Source organism: Gossypium raimondii, chromosome 7, assembly GCF_025698545.1.
Source record: "Gossypium raimondii isolate GPD5lz chromosome 7, ASM2569854v1, whole genome shotgun sequence".
NCBI lineage: Eukaryota > Viridiplantae > Streptophyta > Magnoliopsida > Malvales > Malvaceae > Gossypium > Gossypium raimondii.
Window position 1 is genome coordinate 33514709 of NC_068571.1, and position 15835 is coordinate 33530543.

Sequence of the window (15835 nt, forward strand, 5' to 3'; positions counted from 1 at the left end):
ACAACTCTGTTCCAACCATGCAAATTTTATACTGTAAAAGAATTGCAATAGGACAGTTATGTCCACGATATCAGCTGGAGGTTGAATCAACCACTCATGCTAGTTGTGATTGTTATTTTGCAAAGCAGGTTTGGGGAAAGTTGGGTTTCCAATGGCCTGAAGTGGTGGCCAATGTTGGTTTTCTGGATTGGTTATGCTGGATTTTTGAACATTCAACCACAGATAATAAAGAAATTGCTGCTATTACAGTTTGGGCGCTATGGTACGCGCAAAATAAATATCTCCATAAAAGAATTTTACAGAGTATAAATGAAGTTGTTACCTTTATTCATAGCTATGGAAGTGAATATCGGGGGACTGAGATCTGTGTTGAGACACCCTCCTCCTACTGCGGTAGTCCATTGGTCCCCTCACTACCATTGTGGGTCAAGATTAATGTGGATACGGGTTACTATGGACTAAGAAATAAAATGAGTTCAGGGTTTATTGTACAGGATGATATAGGGCAAATTTTAGGATCAGGGTATCGTATCTATATCTAGGTTTCTACAATTTGTGTGGCGGAGGCGATAGCAATCCTACATAGTTTATAGTTTGTCTAAGAAATGAGCTTCCGACGAGTCATCCTAGAGAGTGATTCAAAAATTGTAATACTGAAATTGCAAACAAATGATGAAGATTATTCAGCTCTTCGACCGATTACCTGGGATGTGAAAGCTCTTTCGAGAAAATTTAAGTTATATCGTTTCAAATTCGTGCTTCGATGATGTAATTCTACCACATATGCAATGGAGGCGCTAGGTCAGAAAGATTCAATTGACCGGTTCTGGGTGGAAGATGCCCCTTCAGAGGTCAGGAAGTTGCAGCAAAAGATCAATGTTGACTTGACCCACTGTGAGTTAGTTTACTCTATTAGGTTCTAGGATTAGGGTTTCATGATTTGGGAAAAGGGTTCCCTCAATCTCCCTCCTTCTTTTAACCCCTTCGGTGTGTTTTGTAGGGAGATTCCTCGTTTTGGTCGATTTTCAAGGATATGGTCTGTCGTTTGTTTTTTTTGTTAATTTTAAGGTTTCAAGCTATGTCGATTTTGGAATTTGGGATTTTCTGAGTTGTTTTTTTTTTTAGTTTTACTTTACTTTTTAGGTTTAGAGTGTGCCCGTGTGTCTTTCCTTTATTTCTCTTTGTATTTTATTTTGTCGTCTGGTCATTATCCCATTAATAAAACAAAAACAATTAGTCTGAAAATATATATGTTAAATGTCTATTTTATATATGGTTAAGAAATTTATATTTTCAACAAAAAAATTGAATTTTCATTAATTTTATTATTAATTATCATTTTCAAAGACCTTTTATCATTTAAGAAAAATATTTTAAATGTTATTGGCGAGATGAATGTTTTAGATTTGTTTGTTTAATTAATTTAGGGACACGATTTTGAATATAAAATAGAGATAAAATGAAGAATTTATTTTTTATAATTTAAAATCTATATTTATCAAATAATTTAATTATATTCCGTAATTAATTTTAAATAATATATCAAATAATTTTATAATTTAAATTCATAATTTTTAGTTTATTAAATTAATTAAAAGAGTTAATAGGTATGAAAGAAATTGAGAGGAAGAAAAGTAAATTGGCCAAACACCTAGTTAAAGGGAAGGCATGTAGGAGGAAAGCAATTATAGCTGATAATTATGCTTAGAGAGGTAGGGAAGGCAGAGCCTACTGCCTAGTAGGAAAGGAACTGTAGCTGAATAATTAGCAGTTAACTGTCTTTTAAAAGTGAGTAGATTAAAAGCTGTGTAAAAGTAAAGCTTCGTTTGTTTCACTAAAAATGATTTTTGAAAAATAATTTTTGGAAAATAACTTGTTTTTTTAAAAAAAACTAATATTTTCTGGTGTTTAGATGAATCCGTGTAAAATATTTTCTTTTGTTTGGAAGGTTTTTAAAATATTTCATAAAAGTCGTTTTCAATTAAACAAACATACATTTGAGATTTTTTTATTTTTCATTGTTTAATTGAGTTATTTTATATCTATAATTTTATATTTTACATTATTTTTACATATATTAAAAATATTTTGTTAAATTTAGGTTCATTGCAACGATTATTTTTAGTTACATGACTACCAACTGAGTATTTTTTATTTAAAAATGTGACTTTAACAAAATTGACAAAAAAAATTAACAATGTCGTGATTGGACTTGATTTTCAAATCTGGAAAGTAAAGGGACTAAATTCTTGAAAATAAAAGTATAGAAACTAAATTGCAAATTTGTGAAGAGTATATAGACTTATGACATATTTTAACAATTATACTACAAAACATTTATTATTAATATATTTATAATTGTAATAAATATTTAGTATTAAAATATTAATATTGATATTTTCAATAATATGTGAATAATATTATTTAAAATTATTATTTTTAAAATTTACTATTAAAATAAAATTTAAATATTAAATAATTTATTATATAACTAAATATAAATAATTAAATACGTATGTTTAATAATATTAAAAATATAATATTTTATATTAATATTTTAATATTTTTAAAAATAAAAATAAAATTTATTATCAATATAATAATATTAAACTTGATTTAAGTTAATTTTTATATAAAAGTAAAATTATCTATTGAGGAGCTCTTTTCTGGAAAATGACTTACTTTTTTTAAAAGGGTAAGTCATTTTACAAGGAAAAAGACTTATTTTCCGTTGACCTGTAACTCATTTTTCGTTGACCAAGCTATTTTCTGTGAAACAAACACAGAAAAATGCAAAAAATATTTTCCGTAAAATCTTTTACATGTAAACAAACGAACCCTAAAAGATAAAAAAAATACCTAAATTAAAATTAAATGAGTAAAAATAATAGATTAAAAGTTTATAAATATTATATAATTATATGAAATTTTATTAATAAGAAAAGTAATTAATAATATATTTTTATGTTAAATTAATGAATTAAAATAAATTTTAAAATTGTTAATTATGAATATAAAATATTTTTATGCAATAGTTATATATATACAAAGTTAATAATTATTCAAATATACAGGATTTAAATTTAATGATTATATAAAATATAAAATATAAAATATATAATGATATAATATATTAATTTAATAATATAATAACTCAAGCATAGTAAATTAATAACTAAAGTGGATAGCTGGGTGACTATTTTCATAATTCACCCTAATTTTCTTTCTAGTAAAGAAAAAGGAAAACTTGAGTTTTTATGATGAATTGAGTTACAAAGGAACATTTGGCTTCATTTCATTTCCGTAGTTGAATAACTCAATTCTCAGTATTTTTGTGAAGAAATAAAATGAATTTAAAAAAGAAATGAGTGAATGGAATGAGGGCAATATAACATCAGATTAACAATGACGATGGGTGACCAAAATGAATGGTACTTACGAAAGTTGAGTGAATTTACCCTTTTGTTTAACAAAAGAAATAGTATTAAGCATCCAACTAATATTAAACTTATTATTAATTAAATAAATGTTACCGTATTACTAAATAACAATAAAAAAATTTACATTATTAATTTCATAATAACAATTTTTGGATATGGTATTAACATTAAAAATAAATTATATTAAATTAAAGTAGAGCGTAAAATAATAATTAGAGCCGTTAAAAAAATATCTAAGCATAATTTGTTTCATCTTGATATTCACGTTTTCCTTCATTTGTGCAAAACTAAAACGCGTGGCAAAGGTTTCAGTGACCACATCCAATCAAACTCGTACTTTGCTACTCATTCCACAAAAATATTAAAAAAATTATATCATTACAAAGAGCAGAAACTTTGGGTGAGTTTGGTGTGTAGTCCAGTCACCTTCAATCTTTCATTTATTTCTGTTGAAAATTTGTTTTCTGCAGCAAAAAAGTCTAGCAGATATGTGTTCGTCTGCAATTTCCTTCATTTCAAGTCCACAATCACTTAGCCTCACCCATGTCTTCCCAACTAAAACAAATCCAATATTCAATTGCAGGGTCCCTCCCTTGAAGCCACCTTCCTTCATCAGAATCCCATATGGTTCCTTTAAGAAGCCCTCCTTTTTCACTTCCTCCAAGCCCTTTTCTCCTCTCATGAAATGGCAGGATTGCACGTCTGTTTCATAATCTTCTTCTCTCTCTCTCTTTTCTTTTTCCTCATAAACAAGCAAGTATAGGTTGGACTGAATTTTTGTTGACTGAATTCAGGGTAAAAATGGAAATTGATGTTCCTGCCTCGGTGGCTTACCAATTGTACTCTGATCGAGAAGCAATTCCCAATTGGATGCCATTCGTTTCATCTGTGAAGGCAAGTATTGTATGTATATATGGTACAAGGGCAGGATATTTGTGAGCTTGCTTCTTTGTTTTGTGTAACTAGGTATTAGAAGACAAGCCTGATTTGTCACGGTGGTTCGTGAAATATAAAGCATTTGGTCGTAATATTGAATACTCTTGGCTTGCTAAAAATATGGAAGTATGTATCAGTCATCTCTTATCCTTTCAATTTGATAAGTTTTTGTTGCAAATTTTGATTCAACTAGTGTTTATGCTGCAGCCCATTCCCAATCAGAAAATTCATTGGAGATCTTTGGAAGGACTTGGTAACAGGCAAGCACAAAAGAACCCTGTAACCCAATTTGTTATCCACTCAATTCTTTAGGACAGTTTCTGGGTTTAGTTCTGCTCTGTGGTTTTTTGACATCTAAAGCTTTAAAAATTAACACTAACTGGGCTTTTAACATGGTAGGGGTGCTGTTCGATTCTATCCGAAAGGTCCCTCATCCTGTTTAGTAGATGTGAGGCAGCTCTACACTATATTTTCATCACACTATGAGCATATATAACCTGTTAGATTGATGTTGCTGTTGTAAGACCAATATGATAAAACCATAGACGAGAGCTAATGAGTGTTTTTATTCGAACTGTACTCACTTGCTGCAATCCTTTTTTTCTTTTCAGCTAAGAATTTCATATGAAGTTCCTCAACTTTTGATTCCGGTGGCTTCCGTAAGTAATCTTTTTCATCATTTTGAGGTTAACATGAAGTAATCCGTCGTTTTTCTGATATATTCAGGTACTTCAACCTTTCATGGAAAATTTACTGGAACGAGGTATGGACCGATTTGCAAAATTTGCTAAAAGTTCAAGCTCAGCAAGATAATCATTTCATAATCGCTGATCCATTGATGTGACAGTTCACCTATATTCAATCCCAATACCCCACCGTGTGGGTATAGTTCTTCATTCATCTCTTAAAATATCTACCCTGATTTTAAGATTTTATCACATTATTATTATTATTATTATTATTTGCATAAGCTCTGTAATTCCATTAAACCAGATGCAATTTTGTGGGGTTGGAAATAAATGCATCAAATTTTCATTGATAAGATCTTCAATGTTCATATTCTGCAAAATCCTAATTGATAAATATCTCTATTGACAGTATAACTAACTAGCAATATATATAGAGGACCATCCTGTATGTACATTCCCCTTAAGCCCTGCAAAACTGGTAGCTGCTTTTTATAGACTCTAACTGAAGCAGCCAGAAACAGTACGAATGTACCCTACTAACAAATAGTATCATCTAAAAAGTGTATTTACATTCACCGGAAGACCTCATTTACAAGATGTAAAACGTTACCATGTTTTGATTATTGTAATACTAAAAGCTTGTTTGTTGGATTTAGTTTTTTTGAGTATTTAAATTCACCGATTGGCATTTCCATCCAACAAACTCCTCAAACTACATAGAGCTTCTGCTGATAGACTACAACATTTCAATCTTCTTTGCCGAGGTGATGGTTGCTCTCGGCTGTCAGGTGCGGAGAAGCATATAACAACCACCGTGAGATTGTCAAATGTGTTGCGACGTAGGGCTTCCATGACAAGGTCTTTAGCACATTGCTCAGGATCGTCATGCCGTCGCAACCCTCTGCAAACTAGGCTTACTGCATGCTCACTTGACATAACATCCCAAATCCCATCACACCCGATGATGAGGAACTCATCATCCTCTGTAAGAACCATCCGTCGGAACTCGGGCTCTGCAATGAGAGGTGATGGCAAACCCTTTGGGGACTTCATGTCCCAATCCCCCAAGGCTCGAGAAACTGACAGAACACCATTAAGATACCCGTCATCAATAAACCCTCCCAGCTCTTCTACTCTCCTCCGTTCTGATGGATATATAGGTCTGTGGTCTTCAGACATATCTATTGCCTCCCCTTTTCGGCAGAGAACTGCTCGGCAATCACCAGCATTGGCCACCATTAGAAGCCTAAAGCACACAGAAATCAGGCATAGATTTAGAAGCTGAAAACAACACTCACTCAAGTAAATATATAGCAATCAATGCTATAAAGCATGAAGTTACCTTCCAAATATCAGAGCAGTAATTGCTGTTGTCCCAGAAGAGCTATTCACCGTACAATCACCCGCAAGAGCTAGGTCTGCAAGAAGAAATGATTTCCGGAGCGAGTTCTCAACCCCTTCCAAGAAAACATCATCAACCTCACATGTCTGGGGAAATTTGACATCTTCGAAAAAGAATCGAAGTGCATGTTTCCTAACATACGCAGCTGCCTCAGGACCGCCATGACCATCAAACACCTGCATACAAAATAGAACCAGAAATTAGTTAACAAGTCGTACAACATCATCGAATTAAGACAGTAGCAACATTGGCCGAAAAGTAATTACCCCATAAAACGCACTAGGCTTTGGAAACTTGAAAATGGATCCTAAATGTGATGATAAATTATCTATTCTAATATGTTCATCTTCCATGAATCTTCTGGGTCCGATGTCGGCAAAACTACCTGAACGGATGCTCGGTAAAAATTGCAGAATGGTGGATTCAACACATGGATCCGGGACTTTTTCTACAGATCTCGCATCCTGAAATGGGAAAAAACTCTCATCTGGTAAAAGGTTTAAGCTTTAATCTACCAAGTAGATTTCCTCTTAAATTGAGATTACAGCAACTAATAATACATTTACTAGCACCTAAAGGATTCATTTTTCATTCCCTAGATTCCATTGACCAGAGCTTGTAAATTTAACACCTTTTCAAAACACCCGAAAACATAAAATCTACGAATCCCAAAGCTATGCTATGAACATATTCCATCTAAAACTTTCTAACCGTACTAAAAAAATTTAGTTGGGGAAAAGAGAGAGAGAGAGAGAGAGAGAGAGAGAGAGAGAGAGAGAGAGAGAGAAACCTGTTGAGAGAGGGATACATCGGATTCAGCAACACGAACTTGTCCGAACTTCGGCGATCTAATCGCAAGAGTTTCATCGATCTCTTCAATATTACTTCCTTTAACAAAAAACGGAACGTCCGACACCGGCACGCTCTGGTGACAAACAACCTCAGCTTCAGCTACCATCTCCCTACTTTCAGACAATTACCATAAACAAAAAGCAAAAGCGCCACAACAAAAATAAAATGATTCAAACTCAGATTCAAACGATTTGGGTTTTTCTTTTTCCTCCCTACTCGCGGTTGATTTGAATTTTTTTTTGGTTTGGGTCAGCAAAAATATTGATCAAACTTGGTGCTGGTGGGCTTAAACTGAAATAAGTTCGGAAATGGGGATGGACATGTAATTAGCAACGGGTTTAAAAGTTGCTGTTGATTGACGCGTGTAAGCCTTACAGCCTTATAGGCTTATAGCATATTTGCAAATTCTACCCAACTAAAAACATAATAAAATCCAAATCATACGCAACATAATAGCAAGCAGCTTTGGCTTGACGGACACGTGAAAGTTTTACGTCCACGCGTCACACTGTTTGTTTGTTTATTTTTCCGCAAGCACTTTGCCGAATGCCTTGCTTCGTTGGGAAAATGACCAATTCATCCTTCACGTACCTTCCACGCTTCCACCGGTTGTCAAATTTGACTTGGAGTAAAATGTAAACAACAAACTTGCTCACCTTGGGAAACTATGGACTCGTCGGTTGTTCATATGACTTTTTGTTGGGTTGTTCTGCTCCTCGTTACTTTACATATCATTTAAGCAATTTATTCCTTTGTAACTTTATTAACCCACCGCCTTGTATCTCAATCTACTATCGTACTGCATCATCGAATGAACTGAAGCAATTATACTAGCACATATGGTATATTATCAGATAAATTAAATCAATCATACTGATATACGCCGTACATTATCAGATAATTAAAGTAATTATACTGACACGTAAGCATATTATCGGATAAATCAAAGTAAATATATCGATATGTAAGTGTATTATCAAATATACCAAAGTATAAATCATGCCGTTAACGAGTAATCAATTTTCAATTTCATCACATAGTTCAATTCACATTCCATCATTCTCAATCCAATTCACCATTTCATTATATATATATATATATATTATGACATAATTCAACTTAATTTCACACCAATTTCCTATATCAGTTAAGTCAAACAACTTTCTATTTTATTCAATTTAATCTCTATCTCTATATTCAATTCAACCATAGCATTTCAACTCAATAACCATTAATAACTCACATCAACATTATATAATGCATAATGTCATGAATATGCAGTAATTAGATTGATTTCAGATCATAGAGATACAAACTGAAACTCTAAGCTATTCGTCGTCAACTTTCGGTTTTCCTTTCCTTCTCAACAGTTCCGTGTCAACTTTAGCTAAATAAAATCATAAAACACATAATATTATCAAATTCCATTCAAATCAGAACCAGTCACAAAATCAAGCATATTTTACAATTTAGTCCATAAATTCGAGACAAACATAACTTCCAATTTAAAGCATTGGATTGAAATCCAATTAAACAATTACTCACTAGGGACCTCCTATTTCTTATTCCTATTAAAATTTCATATCAACTTTACATTTTATTCAATTTGGTCCCTAATATACAAAACTAACAACTGAGCTTTACATTTTAGTCATTTTCTTAAACTAAGCTTAATTTCTATCAATTTAACACCTAATTCTTCAAGAAACTATTGCATGTAAATAACTAATGCAATTGTGCAAGTGTACACGTCATTCAAGTAATAAAGTGATAAGTAAGTATCGTCTCCACAAGGATCAGAAATTGGTAAGAAATTGAGTAAGTTATTATAATCCTATTGACTATACTGAAGAGCAGGAAATACTTTCAAGTTGAATAAGATGTTTGTATAATGAATTAATGAAATCAAATGCTAAAAACAAAAATTTGATATGGCAAATAAAATGTTGTGGCAAATTATAGAGAAAAGTAAGAGTATTCATGTTTTTTAATGAATAGGGATGGAATTATTCAGGTGAAATGCTCATATCAAAATAATACCATGAAAAAATATTGTCTAATCAACTGCTCAGAGAGTCACTACTGTAACCTGTCTCTTTCGATAGCTAGAACTTAAGCTAGAGTTGTTGTATGTCTACAGAACTCTAGATTAATAACTACAATGAACATTCTTATCTGTACAACTTGTAACATCTATGTCTAGAGTGCTACGAATATTCTATCGAGTATTCACTTGTATCAAACAATTCAAGATCCAGTATATTTAACCTTTTCAAAATTAAAAATACATCTAAAAACACAATACACAATCAACTATGTTTAGGGCTTGCATGCATGTATTTAAAATAAGCATAAATCGAATGAAACAGTGACATAGACAATCTCAAATCATGGGCATTAAAGATGATAAAACATTTACCCAAATAACTCCAACCCAAAAAAGATTTAGTTCATGGGTGGAAAAGTTAACATCAAAATAAAATCATTCATCAACATTCTCAAATAAGTTCGAATCACATAAATCATAAAAATAAAGGCAAAAATGCAGGAATTCTCGTCACACTCCAGCTTCTCTTTCATCTTTAGATTGTACGTAAATCTAGGATACTTGTCTCTCCTCATTCTTCACGTCTGCATTCTGCTCTCTTAAGCTGCTACTCTTTCTTTCTTTAGAATTCTCCACTAAATTTTTCTGAAGAGAAAAACTAATCTCTAAATCATCTCTAATTCCTCTTCTCCAAAAAATCCTCTCCTTCTTTATTTTCTCTTTCCTATTTTATAGGATAAGTCCTCCTCTCTTTGCACACACTTTTCTCCTTCTTTTTCAGGCGAATTTATCTAGTACACGGATAGCTGGTTGAGAGTGACGAGGATTGAGTGTTGCGTCAGCATTATCCTGGAATTGGCATGGCATTTATGTTGGCAATCCATCTAACCTTTTACCATGGTAATATTTCACTTCCTGTATTCTCTTCCTCATTTTCTTCATCTTTTCTATACCTATTGCATACAACAACCAATTCTCTTTCTTCCCCTAGGAAAAGTAACATAAAATGACATTTAAGGCACAATCCAATTGTTATTATGCAATGTTCTAAAAATAACCTAAAAATGCAAGTATATCTACTTTAGTACATGCGTTTAATCAAGTTTAGAGGCTCGAAATATAATTTTTTTCAAGAGTTATCAAAAACCAACAATGATTTTTTAAAAAAATCTTTAACAGTTTTACAAATTGGTACATGATCCAGCTAAATCAAGCTCTCTCATGGCCTTAAATCTATAAAAATTACAAGAAAATGATTTAATTGCACATACCAATTTAATGGTTGAATGGTTGAACCTTAAAAGCTTTCTTCTTTCTTTTACTCTTTGGTTTTCACGGTTTTGAAGAAGATGATAGTATCTTCTCTTTCCTTCTGCTAAATTTACTATTTATACATGATTAACTTATTAGTTAAACTTAATTAATTAAATTTTAACTAAACAAATCTTAAAATATTTAATATAATTGGCATATAATGATATCGTACATTAACATGTTTTTAGTGATGGTTTATTAACCATTTTGGCCCTTTGAATAATTATAATTTAAGTCTCTAAGTTGTTTTCTAATTAAAAATATATAGTGATTAAACTTTACAATTTAGTCAATGGGCCTTAATTAAACACAATTTCAGCTATATTAACTATCCAAATTTCAATTCATCTAAATATTAACTTCGTAAATATCCTTATTTAATATTTATGGACTCGATTTAGGGAAATAAGGTCCCACAATCGTAATTTCTAACACCACTGACTTTCGGGTCGTTACATCGACATCGTGTGGGGATATCCATCATGAATTTTCATCAACGATTTGGAAGTCTAGTGTGCTCATAAAAAAAATTCCAATGTTCTGGCCTTAATTCGTGAACATATTTGGCAATTGTATCTCTCGAATCGAAAGGCCAAAGCTATGTTCGTGGTTTCTAATGCTTAAGGTGTCCCAACCCTTCTACTATGTCACCCCGCACATATCTCATAGCACATTGATTGCGAAGACAAAAGCGCAATACCCCAAAGGATGAGATATCTCGAGAAATGACTAAGATCAAAAGAGTATTAATAAGAGAATAACGCTCATGCCCATTGCGAATATCTTCAAGCCTTGAGTGATAAGTACATTACAAGGTTGTAAGTCTCTTTTATTCGATGGGAAACCCAAAAGATCCCCCAAACATCAATTCCACTAATATATATTTATTTAGGTTTAGGGATAACTTGCCCACCCCTCTGAAGATAAGTTGTTTTGTTCCTTCTTTCCAGGCCACATAAAAAATGTCCAAGACAATTGTCATCTTCTTTTTCCTGAAAGTAGTACATATGCTGAAATAGTAGCACATCGGGCCATATATTTTTTTGCTCACACAATATAATAATTCCTGTGATTACCCATTGGGAACTGCTTGGATGCCACATTATAAGTGTTTAGAAGATCCCAAATGAATGTGTGTAGGGGAAAGTGAAAGCCTACTTCTAATGCGTATAAATGCAAATAAAACCTGGGTCTGCCCCCACCATAATTTGGCCTGAATACAACAGTTAAGTGGCGTGTCCCACTTGGAGCACTAAAACCATATTTAGGATGATTTTGAAGGAGATTCTTACATATCAATACCCTCCACATTTGTTGCTCTATAGTAGTACATTCGTACTCACCATTAACAACTGTTTCATCCGTTACTCTTTTATCTTTTGGGTTTCTTCTCTTCAAGCTTAAACTCGTCGTGATTGGCCTATTTTTTGTGGCGAAGGACTTGCCCTTTGATGATTGATCCTTCATAGCCTTCTTTCTTCTTGTATATCTAGATCTTTGAGTCCTAGCCATAGTTAATCCTTGCAAAAATAATACCAGAGAAGACAAATGTTTATAAAAATTCTAGCAGTAAATACAAGAAAGCCCTTAACTCTAAAAACTAAAGAAAAACTTGCAACGATTGAAGAAAAAACAAGGAAAAGCCTGGAAAATCAAAGAAATAAAAAATGGTTTCAGAAATGACTAATACTCGAATTTATAGATGTTCTCAAAGGACCCCACAAATGCACTGTTTTGGATTTGAAGACCATAACAAATGGTATCTGGTCGTATGTGTCATGTCAGATACTTTTCATTATTGCCACTACTCCGAGAAGTAGTTGAATTATATATTGCATTTATGGCTAGTCTTCTAGAAGGATTACAACAACTTTTCGTTTTCCAAGGGGAAACATTTTTTCTTCCCTTAAGTATTATGCAAAGGAATGTCTCATGGAATACTACTTTGTAACCTATCATTCGACTTGGGGGAGGCTATTATACACATGTAAGCAAGACAAATGACATTGACTTTTTCTCTAACTTTACTTGAGAGGGCAACTCTGCCTAGTCACTTGCATTGACTGGAGACATACCAACCTTTTGTACCTAGGACCACCCGCTCGATAGATTCTCCCAGCAAATCCCCCAACTCTTATATGATGGAGCAAACAAAAATGGTGTGAACATGCCTTTAAGGTAATGGGGACCCACTTAAGCATAACAAGCTCATACTGATCGAATGCATAATAGAATGGGCCGCACAGTGCATGTCTTTTACGTATTGCACGATGGTAGCCTCCTTCATAACAACTTGCCACATCATATTAATGGACAAGACGACCTCTCCTATAAATATCCTCCTAACGATGAAGAAGAGATCAACCCTCAACTTCTCAAAGTTACTCTGCACAAATATCCTCTTTCCCGACAATAAACATGTCCTCTTGTTTCTTTCTAGCTTTCTGCTTGTCTAGGTGAATTGGTCTCCACAGCACCACCCCCTACTCCTCCCCATCTCCTCTCTTGTTATATCTTGTATCAACACCCTAAATTATTATTAATTAATTAAAAATATTTTTATTTAAATTTAATTACAAAAAATATAAATATAATTTTTAATATTAAAATAATAATAAATTTAAACTTTTAAATTATGTCAGATTTAAGAACCAAAAAGAAAATTTCTAACAGTAACTAGACCAAATTATCGTTAATTTGATTCCTGGGCATTTAAACCTTGATCTAGAATGCTCGCTAGCCAATATAGTCTTAGATGATGTCATTTGGAACCTTGATTTGTTTCAACTTTGGTTGCCAGAGATGGTCATTCGTAAGATTATCAGGATACCCCACCCATACCCATCTGCAGGAGTTGATAGGATCATCTGGGGAGGTACGACAACAGGTTTATTTTCTGTTAAAAGCGCCTATGAGAAAATCCGAGAGAATTCTTGGAAGTCGAAGGAGGAAGTGTGGAAGATCCCATGGAAGTTTCAAGGACCACAAAGGGTTAGATTTTTTATTTGGCTTGTTCTCAAACAGAGATTGCTCACTAACGTGGAAAGAGTTCGGGGGATATTAGCCATAGTTCAACGTGTGGGGTCTGTGGGCATATCATCGAAGATCTGTTGCATATTATTCGAGATTGTCCTTTAGCAAGAGAAATCTGGAACCTTTTAATTCTTATTGACCGACTTGTTAGTTTTTATTATGGTAATTTGTAGGATTGGATCACTTAAAATTTGTAGAATAAACATGATCTTAGCTTTGGGGAGGTTGATTGGCAATGTTTATTTGGGATCCTCATCCGGCGTATATGGAAAAATCGTAATTTATTTATTTTTCAGGGTGCGCCTTGGAGCAATAATAACACTATTAAAGCCTCATATAGTTGGGCCAAACACTTTATATGTCAGATAGGAGACATATAAGTTAGTTTCGGTGTCCTTGTTCATGCTTTAACTTGTCTTGGAATGGGGTTTACTTGAATACTGATAGTTCTATTAAACCCAAGGTTGGCTTTGCTATAGCAGGGGAAATTTTACGTGACCGAAGTGGGCAATGGATCTTGGGTTTCAATAGATTCCTGGGGAGCTGTTCAGTGTTCGAGGATACAAAGAGGTGCAGATTTAGACTGATAGTATTGAAGTGACTAATGCTATACAGAAGAGTCACACAGTTTGACTAAACTCGGCCTTTCACGGATCCAACATTGAAGCATTTGCCTTATCCCTTGAGAAGAGAACCGAGAAGCTGGCAGACTGGCCAAGTTGACTCACATAAATAATTAAGGGTTGCAAGTATTTGAAATCTCCTTACTAGGGTTTGAATTATGTAATTTAGTCTTTTCTTTATTTTCTTCTTTTATCAAAAAAAAAAAAATTCTATTATATCATTCCATTTGAAACCTTAAAATATGCTAATATGATAAGTCACGATTATGTTAATTAGCAATATGTGCGGCTCACATTGCAAGTCTATTTAACCAAAAAATATATTGATTATACAATATAGTTATATTGTTGGGTTAGTGGCTTCAAAATGCTACCCAACTCCTTTCAACTTCATTTCTAAAATTATCCGCAAAGAGAAAGACACTAATGTTTTTCAAATAATTTTTAGATTTGGTTTTGTGAAATTAAAATAATTTAATTAAAAAATGAATAATTCTTTGACAAAATATATGAAGTGTGTGTTTTTGTTTTATCCTTAGCATCAATTTGAAAGGTACACAACATCCACCTTTACGTTCAAGACAACCTACATCGTTTGTCTTGCTTTAACTAAAATATTAGTCACTACTCCTAAACAATTGATTAATCATTTATATTTTCATCATTCAACCGTTAATTATCGTAATGGTATAACAAAAACTAACGTGACGCATTATATATTATTTCAAACCAAAATTTAGATCAAATTTCATAATTAATCTTTATTTTTTAGCAATTAAATTCTTTTATATTATTTTATTAATTCAAATTCAAACTATTTTTGGAAAAATTTAAACTCGGTCAATAGAATACAGCTTAAAATTCAAATGATAGTTTCATGGTTATACATGTAGTCTACCAATTTTGAGAAGTATCAATCCCAAGGTGTTCCATACACATGCTTGACTACATTAAGTCCTCATTAAACTCTTCAAACTTAAGCTCTTTATCCAAAATGTTATCTCCTCAATCTTTAAGAGAAGACATTGTATATTGATGAATGCTAGATTAGAAACCATATAAATTTATGATAACATCCACTTTATCGTGCTCAAAATGAGTCAAAAGATAAAATGAAAGCAATTTATATCTACACCTAGGCATGGTGAATTTGAACTAAAGCTCATTCGGGAGTAATATTTTTTTGTTTTGACACTGTTAAGAGTTTAATAATAAAAATGTAACAAACCGATAACATTAGTGATTGTATTGTAATTAAAATTTAATGGGCAAGATATAATTCAAATCATACATAAATAACTTAATTTGTAGCAATTGATAATTCAAATCAATGATTGTGTTTTAACTCAATTCGAGTGCGTTGAAATGCATTATCCTCCCATTTAAGGTTTAGAAAAAAATTAAAAATAATTTTAAACCTTGTTTAAAAAAAATAGTTATTCAATTGCATATGCATAAACAATAGTGAAGGCTCTCAAAAGTCAAAACAGAAGAAAAAG

The 15835-nt window shown here is 32.5% G+C and overlaps 2 protein-coding genes across 6 annotated transcripts; one reads left to right on the forward strand and one right to left on the reverse strand.

The window, feature by feature from the left end:
- Window positions 1–3692: 3692 nt before the first annotated feature.
- On the forward strand, window positions 3693–5418 carry LOC105795071 (uncharacterized). Of its 4 annotated transcripts, none has more exons than XM_052633386.1 (8): window positions 3693–3840; window positions 4024–4140; window positions 4235–4334; window positions 4407–4502; window positions 4584–4636; window positions 4776–4824; window positions 4988–5035; window positions 5103–5418. In XM_052633386.1, exons 2-8 carry the CDS (start codon window positions 4121–4123, stop codon window positions 5187–5189), a joined length of 453 nt encoding a protein of 150 aa, XP_052489346.1. In that variant the 5' UTR covers window positions 3693–3840; window positions 4024–4120; the 3' UTR covers window positions 5190–5418. The 4 variants fall into 4 exon arrangements, 3 of the variants coding, with proteins under 3 accessions (XP_052489346.1, XP_012479988.1, XP_052489347.1); XM_052633387.1 differs by having other exon boundaries at window positions 3831–3849; XM_012624534.2 differs by having other exon boundaries at window positions 3813–4140.
- Window positions 5419–5614: 196 nt separating this feature from the next.
- LOC105795056 (probable protein phosphatase 2C 49) lies at window positions 5615–7662 on the reverse strand. Of its 2 annotated transcripts, XM_012624516.2 has the most exons (4): window positions 7258–7662; window positions 6734–6931; window positions 6408–6643; window positions 5615–6311 (listed from the first exon to the last, which is right to left on the reverse strand). In XM_012624516.2, exons 1-4 carry the CDS (start codon window positions 7423–7425, stop codon window positions 5741–5743), a joined length of 1173 nt encoding a protein of 390 aa, XP_012479970.1. In that variant the 5' UTR covers window positions 7426–7662; the 3' UTR covers window positions 5615–5740. The 2 variants fall into 2 exon arrangements, with proteins under 2 accessions (XP_012479970.1, XP_012479978.1); XM_012624524.2 differs by lacking the exon at window positions 6734–6931.
- Between the last annotated feature and the right edge of the window lie 8173 nt (window positions 7663–15835).

Bases quoted from the DNA above. Each gene is read 5' to 3' on its own strand.
- LOC105795071 (XM_012624534.2), top strand. From the start codon at position 3,929: ATGTGTTCGTCTGCAATTTCCTTCATTTCAAGTCCACAATCACTTAGC. The intron at 4,335-4,406 runs GCAAGTATTGTA...TTGTGTAACTAG, and splicing joins CATTCGTTTCATCTGTGAAG to GTATTAGAAGACAAGCCTGA. The intron at 5,036-5,102 runs GTAAGTAATCTT...TGATATATTCAG, and splicing joins TTTTGATTCCGGTGGCTTCC to GTACTTCAACCTTTCATGGA.
- LOC105795056 (XM_012624516.2), bottom strand. From the start codon at position 7,425: ATGGTAGCTGAAGCTGAGGTTGTTTGTCACCAGAGCGTGCCGGTGTCG. The intron at 6,932-7,257 runs GTTTCTCTCTCT...TTCCCATTTCAG, and splicing joins ATGTATCCCTCTCTCAACAG to GATGCGAGATCTGTAGAAAA. The intron at 6,312-6,407 runs GTAACTTCATGC...TGTGTGCTTTAG, and splicing joins ACTGCTCTGATATTTGGAAG to GCTTCTAATGGTGGCCAATG.